The 9,182-nt window shown below is 43.9% G+C and overlaps 1 protein-coding gene across 3 annotated transcripts; it reads left to right on the forward strand.

The window, feature by feature from the left end:
- The first annotated feature begins 5,308 nt into the window (after nucleotides 1–5,308).
- Nucleotides 5,309–6,534, forward strand: LOC124030481 (CKLF-like MARVEL transmembrane domain-containing protein 8). 3 transcript variants are annotated; one of them, XR_006837973.1, is made up of 2 exons: nucleotides 5,309–5,476; nucleotides 5,789–6,123. XR_006837973.1 is itself a non-coding variant. In XM_046341812.1 (2 exons), the coding sequence occupies exons 1-2, from the start codon at nucleotides 5,324–5,326 to the stop codon at nucleotides 6,482–6,484; spliced, it is 291 nt and encodes a 96-aa protein (XP_046197768.1). In that variant the 5' UTR covers nucleotides 5,309–5,323; the 3' UTR covers nucleotides 6,485–6,534. The 3 variants fall into 3 exon arrangements, 1 of the variants encoding a protein (XP_046197768.1); XR_006837972.1 differs by lacking the exon at nucleotides 5,789–6,123 and adding an exon at nucleotides 5,746–5,778; XM_046341812.1 differs by lacking the exon at nucleotides 5,789–6,123 and adding an exon at nucleotides 6,347–6,534.
- Nucleotides 6,535–9,182: the final 2,648 nt, after the last annotated feature.

Raw genomic sequence — 9,182 nt, forward strand, 5'->3', positions numbered from 1 at the left:
CCTCCAAATTGACTCTGTACCGGGACCCCCTGTATATAGCCTCCACATTGACTCTGTAATAATAATAATAATAATAATATATGCCATTTAGCAGACGCTTTTATCCAAAGCGACTTACAGTCATGTGTGCATACATTCTACGTACCGGTACTCCCTGTATATAGCCTCCAAATTGACTCTGTGCCGGTACCCCCTGTATATAGCCTCCACATTGACTCTGTACCGGTACCCCCTGTATAAAGCCTCCAAATTGACTCTGTACCGGTACCCCCTGTATAAAGCCTCCAAATTGACTCTGTACCGGGACCCCCTGTATATAGCCTCCACATTGACTCTGTACCGGTACCCCCTGTATATAGCCTCCACATTGACTCTGTACCGGTACCCCCTGTATAAAGCCTCCAAATTGACTCTGTACCGGTACTCCCTGTATATAGCCTCCACATTGACTCTGTACCGGGACCCCCTGTATATAGCCTCCACATTGACTCTGTACCGGTACCCCCTGTATAAAGCCTCCAAATTGACTCTGTACCGGTACCCCCTGTATAAAGCCTCCAAATTGACTCTGTACCGGTACCCCCTGTATAAAGCCTCCAAATTGACTCTGTACCGGGACCCCCTGTATATAGCCTCCACATTGACTCTGTACCGGTACCCCCTGTATAAAGCCTCCAAATTGACTCTGTACCGGTACCCCCTGTATAAAGCCTCCAAATTGACTCTGTACCGGGACCCCCTGTATATAGCCTCCACATTGACTCTGTACCGGTACCCCCTGTATATAGCCTCCACATTGACTCTGTACCGGTACCCCCTGTATATAGCCTCCACATTGACTCTGTACCGGTACCCCCTGTATATAGCCTCCACATTGACTCTGTACCGGTACCCCCTGTATAAAGCCTCCACATTGACTCTGTACCGGTACCCCCTGTATAAAGCCTCCAAATTGACTCTGTACCGGTACCCCCTGTATAAAGCCTCCAAATTGACTCTGTACCGGTACTCCCTGTATATAGCCTCCACATTGACTCTGTACGGTACCCCTGTATATAGCCTCCACATTGACTCTGTACCGGTACCCCTGTATATAGCCTCCACATTGACTCTGTACCGGTACCCCTGTATAAAGCCTCCAAATTGACTCTGTACCGGTACTCCCTGTATATAGCCTCCACATTGACTCTATACCGGGACCCCCTGTATATAGCCTCCACATTGACTCTGTACTGGTACCCCCTGTATATAGCCTCCACATTGACTCTGTACGGTACCCCCTGTATAAAGCCTCCACATTGACTCTGTACCGGTACCCCTGTATATAGCCTCCACATTGACTCTGTACCGGTACCCCCTGTATATAGTCTCCACATTGACTCTGTACCGGTACCTCCTGTATATAGCCTCCACATTGACTCTGTACCGGTACACCCTGTATATAGTCTCCACATTGACTCTGTACCGGTACCTCCTGTATATAGCCTCCACATTGACTCTGTACCGGTACCCCTGTATATAGCCTCCACATTGACTCTGTACCGGTACCTCCTGTATATAGCCTCCACATTGACTCTGTACCGGTACCCCCTGTATATAGCCTCCACATTGACTCTGTACCGGTACCCCTGTATATAGCCTCCACATTGACTCTGTACCGGTACCTCCTGTATATAGCCTCCACATTGACTCTGTACCAGTACCCCCTGTATATAGCCTCCACATTGACTCTGTACCGGTACCCCCTAGCCTATTATAGCCTCCACATTGACTCTGTACCGGTACCCCTGTATATAGCCTCCACATTGACTCTGTACCGGTACCTCCTGTATATAGCCTCCACATTGACTCTGTACCGGTACCCCCTGTATATAGCCTCCACATTGACTCTGTACCGGTACCTCCTGTATATAGCCTCCACATTGACTCTGTACCGGTACCTCCTGTATATAGCCTCCACATTGACTCTGTACCGGTACCTCCTGTATATAGCCTCCACATTGACTCTGTACCGGTACCCCCTGTATATAGCCTCCACATTGACTCTGTACCGGTACCTCCTGTATATAGCATTGACTCCACATTGACTCTGTACCGGTACCCCCTGTATATAGCCTCCACATTGACTCTGTACCGGTACCCCTGTATATAGCCTCCACATTGACTCTGTACCGGTACCCCTGTATATAGCCTCCACATTGACTCTGTACCGGTACCTCCTGTATATAGCCTCCACATTGACTCTGTACCGGTACCCCCTGTATATAGCCTCCACATTGACTCTGTACCGGTACCTCCTGTATATAGCCTCCACATTGACTCTGTACCGGTACCCCTGTATATAGCCTCCACATTGACTCTGTACCGGTACCTCCTGTATATAGCCTCCACATTGACTCTGTACCGGTACCTCCTGTATATAGCCTCCACATTGACTCTGTACCGGTACCTCCTGTATATAGCCTCCACATTGACTCTGTACCGGTACCTCCTGTATATAGCCTCCACATTGACTCTGTACCGGTACCTCCTGTATATAGCCTCCACATTGACTCTGTGCCGGTACCCCCTGTATATAGCCTCCACATTGACTCTGTACCGGTACCTCCTGTATATAGTCCCCACATTGACTCTGTACCGGGACCCCCTGTATATAGCCTCCACATTGACTCTGTACCGGTACCTCCTGTATATAGCCTCCACATTGACTCTGTACCGGTACCTCCTGTATATAGCCTCCACATTGACTCTGTACCGGTACACCCTGTATATAGTCTCCACATTGACTCTGTACCGGTACCTCCTGTATATAGCCTCCACATTGACTCTGTACCGGTACACCCTGTATATAGCCTCCACATTGACTCTGTACCGGTACCTCCTGTATATAGCCTCCACATTGACTCTGTACCGGTACCTCCTGTATATAGCCTCCACATTGACTCTGTACCGGTACCTCCTGTATATAGCCTCCACATTGACTCTGTACCGGTACCTCCTGTATATAGCCTCCACATTGACTCTGTACCGGTACCCCTGTATATAGCCTCCACATTGACTCTGTACCGGTACCTCCCTGACTCTGTATATAGCCTCCACATTGACTCTGTACCCCTGTATATAGTACACTCCTGTATATAGTCTCCACATTGACTCTGTACCGGTACCTCCAGTATATAGCCTCCACATTGACTCTGTACCGGTACACCCTGTATATAGTCTCCACATTGACTCTGTGCCGGTACCCCCTGTATATAGTCTCCACATTGACTCTGTACCGGTACCTCCTGTATATAGTTTCCACATTGACTCTGTACCGGTACCTCCTGTATATAGTCTCCACATTGACTCTGTACCGGTACCTCCTGTATATAGTTTCCACATTGACTCTGTACCGGTACCTCCTGTATAAAGCATCGCTTGTTATTTTACTGCTGCCGGTTAATTATTTGTAACTTTTATTTTCTAATTTTTACTTAACACTTCTTTTTTTCTTAACTTCTTAAAGGATTGTTGGTTAAGGGCTTGTCAGTAAGCATTTCACTGTAAGGTCTACTACACCTGTTGTATTCAGCATTGCACTGTAAGGTTTACACTGTTGGTTAAGGGCTTGTAAGTAAGCATTTCACTGTAAGGTCTACTACACCTGTTGTATTCAGCATTTCACTGTAGGTCTACTACACCTGATGGTCTACTACACCTGTTGTATTCAGCATTTCACTGTAAGGTCTACTACACCTGATGTATTCAGCATTTCACTGTAAGCATTTCTACTACACCTGTTGTATTCAGCATTTCACTGTAAGGTCTACTACACCTGATGTATTCAGCATTTCACTGTAAGGTCTACTACACCTGATGTATTCAGCATTTCACTGTAAGGTCTACTACACCTGATGTATTCAGCATTTCACTGTAAGGTCTACTACACCTGATGTATTCAGCATTTCACTGTAAGGTCTACTACACCTGATGTATTCAGCATTTCACTGTAAGGTCTACTACACCTGATGTATTCAGCATTTCACTGTAAGGTCTACTACACCTGTTGTATTCAGCATTTCACTGTATGGTCTACTACACCTGTTGTATTCAGCATTTCACTGTAAGGTCTACTACACCTGTTTGTATTCAGCATTTCACTGTACAAGGTCTAGGTCTACACCTGTTGTATTCAGCATTTCACTGTAAGGTCTACTACACCTGTTGTATTCAGCATTTCACTGTAAGGTCTACTACACCTGTTGTATTCGGCATTTCACTGTAAGGTCTACTACACCTGTTGTATTCAGCATTTCACTGTAAGGTCTACTACACCTGTTGTATTCAGCATTTCACTGTAAGGTCTACTACACCTGTTGTATTCAGCATTTCACTGTAAGGTCTACTACACCTGTTGTATTCAGCATTTCACTGTAAGGTCTACTACACCTGTTGTATTCAGCATTTCACTGTAAGGTCTACTACACCTGTTGTATTCAGCATTTCACTGTAAGGTCTACTACACCTGTTGTATTCAGCATTTCACTGTAAGGTCTACTACACCTGTTGTATTCAGCATTTCACTGTAAGGTCTACTACACCTGTTGTATTCAGCATTTCACTGTAAGGTCTACTACACCTGTTGTATTCAGCATTTCACTGTAAGGTCTACTACACCTGTTGTATTCAGCATTTCACTGTAAGGTCTACTACACCTGTTGTATTCAGCATTTCACAGGTCTACTACACTGTATTCAGGTCTACTACACCTGTTGTATTCAGCATTTCACTGTAAGGTCTACTACACCTGTTGTATTCAGCATTTCACTGTAAGGTCTACTACACCTGTTGTATTCAGCATTTCACTGTAAGGTCTACTACACCTGTTGTATTCAGCATTTCACTGTATGGTCTACTACACCTGTTGTATTCAGCATTTCACTGTATGGTCTACTACACCTGTTGTATTCAGCATTTCACTGTAAGGTCTACTACACCTGTTGTATTCAGCATTTCACTGTAAGGTCTACTACACCTGTTGTATTCAGCATTTCACTGTAAGGTCTACTACACCTGTTGTATTCGGCGCATGTGGCAAATACAAATTTGATTTGAGCAAATGCATTTAAATACACCATAAAGTAGACACCACCAGAGTACAGCCATATCTGACTATGGATGCATCCCAAGTGGCACCCTATTCCCTGTATAGTGCACTACTTTCTACTAGAGCCCTTTGGGCCCTGTTAAAAAGTAGTGCACTATAAATGGAATAGGATACCATTTGGAATGCTGGCTATATGCTTCCCTGTCCCCTCAGGTGTTTGGTCTGCTGGTATGGATGCTGATAGCAGGGACGGAGTACTTCCGTGTGTCTGCCTTTGGGTGGGTCATGTTTGTGGCCATCTTGTACTGGGTTCTGACGGTCATCTTCCTCATCATCTACCTGACCATGGCTTACAACAGGATCCCTCAGGTCCCCTGGACAACTGTGGTATGACACATACTACAACACATAATACAACAGTGCATTATTTGAAACTTGAGTGATTGAGGTTGTTTATTATACATCTAGTAATTGAATAATTGTGGACTATTTATGTAACAGAAAACAAATGGAGGTAACTTCCTTGATGGTTTTGGGGGAGAGAGCAAATAGATGAACCAAGTCTTTATGAATGTGATCAAATGAAACCATTCTATAATGTGTACTACCCTACCGTATCTGAGCCAGCCAGGAATCCTGTTGTTGTCATTCTACAGGGTCTGTTCTTCAACAGTAGTGCTACAGTGATGATGTATACAGGGTCTGTTCTTCAACAGTAGTGCTACAGTGATGTATGTGGTGTTCTACAGGGTCTGTTCTTCAACAGTAGTGCTACAGTGATGTATGTGGTGTTCTACAGGGTCTGTTCTTCAACAGTAGTGCTACAGTGATGTATGTGGTGTTCTACAGGGTCTGTTCTTCAACAGTAGTGCTACAGTGATGTATGTGGTGTTCTACAGGGTCTGTTCTTCAACAGTAGTGCTACAGTGATGTATGTGGTGTTCTACAGGGTCTGTTCTTCAACAGTAGTGCTACAGTGATGTATGTGGTGTTCTACAGGGTCTGTTCTTCAACAGTAGTGCTACAGTGATGTATGTGGTGTTCTACAGGGTCTGTTCTTCAGTGATGTAACAGTAGTGCTACAGTGATGTATGTGGTGTTCTACAGGGTCTGTTCTTCAACAGTAGTGCTACAGTGATGTATGTGGTGTTCTACAGGGTCTGTTCTTCAACAGTAGTGCTACAGTGATGTATGTGGTGTTCTACAGGGTCTGTTCTTCAACAGTAGTGCTACAGTGATGTATGTGGTGTTCTACAGGGCCTGTTCTTCAACAGTAGTGCTACAGTGATGTATGTGGTGTTAGCAGCAGTGGACGCAGCCTCAATCAGCCATGCTGTTAAGGGACGCCATAACTACAACTGCTGGGTAGCATCCACAGTAAGAAAACCACCATAGAACTCCCAGACAGAAATTTAAATCACGCCAACTTTTAAAATATACCACAAACATGACTGAGTATTTATGATTACAGCGATTTTAAATTATACAATATTAAAATGCTAAATATATGCCTACAAGTCAGATAAGAGATGTATGATTCCACTGTGTACCATTTAGAATGATGTCTATTTGGTCCATTTAAGCCTACTCAAACTCATACCCAGCATTGTACTGAATTTTAATGTTTTCATCCGTCTGTTTTTCAGTTCTTTGCCTTCCTGGTCACCTCTGCTATGCAGGAAGTACATATTTAAGTTTTAAATTCTGGCGCTCGAGGATGAGGAACAATGACCAATCACAAAGGACAGCTAAAGTATATCCGTTATGGAACACAGGAAGGATCTTGAAAAGTACACATGGTTAAGTGTAATAACCACTCCTTCCCTTTGGAACACATTTCTCTTTTATTTGATTGTTATATTTCTGTTATATTTCTGTTATATTTCTGTTATATTTCTGTTATATTTCTGTTATATTTCTGTTATATTTCTGTTATTTTAGTTATTTTAGAAGTTATAGTGTGTTTCATCTGTTGGAATGACAGAGCCTGAACCTCAGTGGTGTTTTTACTTCTTATTCACTCATGAGTTAAAAAAATACATTTGGATGAAAATGACTGAAGCTAACAAAGTGGCTATTCTGTTTCTGAAGCTGGAGATCAAAGCTTTAACTCCAATATTAAAATGGATTGGACAGTAATGTTGTCCCACACTAGATGGTGCTACAATACAAGGCTAAGAAATAGGGCTGATGAAGAACATTACAGTCAATTCTCTTTTTATTATTCAAAAAAATTATCATATATGAATAATACATTTCACTAATATGAGTCAGCTACACTGAACAAAAATTTAAATGCAACATGCAACTAATTTAAAAGATTTTACTGAGTTATGGTTCATATAAGGATATCAGTCAATTGAAATAAATTCATTAGGCCCTAATCTATGGATTTCACAAAACTGGAAATACAGATATGCATCTGTTGGTCTGATACCTTAAAAAAAGTAGGGACGTGGCTCAGAAAACCAGTCAGTATCTGGTGTGACCACCATTTGCATAAAGTTGATCAGGCTGTTGATTGTGTCCTGTGGAACTTCAATGGAGTGGGACAAAAATCCAAGATGGTGTAGCAGTCAGCCGTCTTTGTCTTGTCGTGTCCGTGTATATATATTTTTCTTTGTATATATTTCTTATATATTTTTAATATTTTTAACCTCAATTTCAGCATACTCCTGCAACCCGCCTCACCCAATGTGGAATGGATCTGCTATTTTCTATACTTTAGAACCGGAACCCCCAACAGAAGCTAGCCAGCTAACTAGCTAGCTAATAGTCAGTTAGCCACTGCTAGCGGTTATCAGCTAACCTCAGCCCGATCAACTCCCACCAGTCTGCACAGGGCGATTCAACCCAAAGCATATCAGACTGCTTTTTCTCTACCACATCTCCACATCTCTGGATTCCTACCGCAAGCTCAGAACCTTTTCACCTGGATCATCGCAGCTAGCTAGCTGCTATCCGAGTGGCTACTCCTGGCTAACGTCTCTGTCCCGAAGCAAGCACCAGTTTGCCTGGAGCTAGCCTCGTGCTAGGCCCATCTCCCGGCTAGCTGAAGAGGTCCATCAGCCACCTCTTGGGCTACAATAGATATTTTGCCAATTGGCTTGGACCATTTTACTGCCTACACAGAGCCCTGCCATCATGACTGGTCTGCCGACCTAACCGTCCAAGGGCGCTTCAACAGACTCTTCCGTCGCGACGTCCCCCTAAGGCCTTTCTGCTAGCTTGCTAGCCCCGGCCCGCTAGCTGTCTGAATCGCTGTGTTTCCAGCTTGGTTAGCTAATCACTGGACCATATGATAACTCGGCTACGCATGTCTCTTCCTAATGTCAATATACCTTGTCCATTGCTGTTTTGGTTAGTGATTGTCTTATTTCACTGTAGAGCCTCCAGCCCTGCTCAATATGCCTTAGCTAGCCTTTTTGTTTCACCTCCCACACATGTGGTAACCTCACCTGGTTTAAGTGGTGTCTTTAGAGACAAAACCTCTCTCATCGTCACTCAGTGCCTAGGTTTACCTCCACTGTATTCACATCCTACCATACCCTTGTCCGTACATTATGCCTTGAATCTATTCTTCTGCGCCCAGAAACCTGCTCCTTTTACTCTCTTTTCCAAAAGCACTAGGACCAGTTCTAAGAGCCTTTACCCGCACCCTTATCCTACTCCTCCTCTGTTCCTCTGGTGATGTAAAGGTTAATCCAAGCCCTGCAGCACCTAACTCCACTCCCATTCCCCAGGCGCTCTCGTTTGTTGATTTCTGTAACTGTGTGCCTTGGTTTCATGCATGTTAACATTCAAGCCTCCTCACTAAGTTTGTTTTATTCACTGTTTTAGCACACTTCTGCCAACCCGATGTCCTAGCTGTGGTTCGAATCTGGCTTAGAAGGCTGTACCGCCAAAATCCAGAAAATTTCAACCAAACTATAACATTTTCCGACAAGATAGAACTACCAAAGGGGCGGAGTTGCAATCTACTGCAGAGATAGCCTACAGAGTTCTGTCATACTATCCAGGTCTGTGCCCAAACAATTCGAGCTTCTATTGTTTTTAAATCCACCTTTCCAGAAACAAGTCTCTCACCGTTGCC

The sequence above is a fragment of the Oncorhynchus gorbuscha genome, unplaced genomic scaffold, assembly GCF_021184085.1.
Source record: "Oncorhynchus gorbuscha isolate QuinsamMale2020 ecotype Even-year unplaced genomic scaffold, OgorEven_v1.0 Un_scaffold_11954, whole genome shotgun sequence".
NCBI lineage: Eukaryota > Metazoa > Chordata > Actinopteri > Salmoniformes > Salmonidae > Oncorhynchus > Oncorhynchus gorbuscha.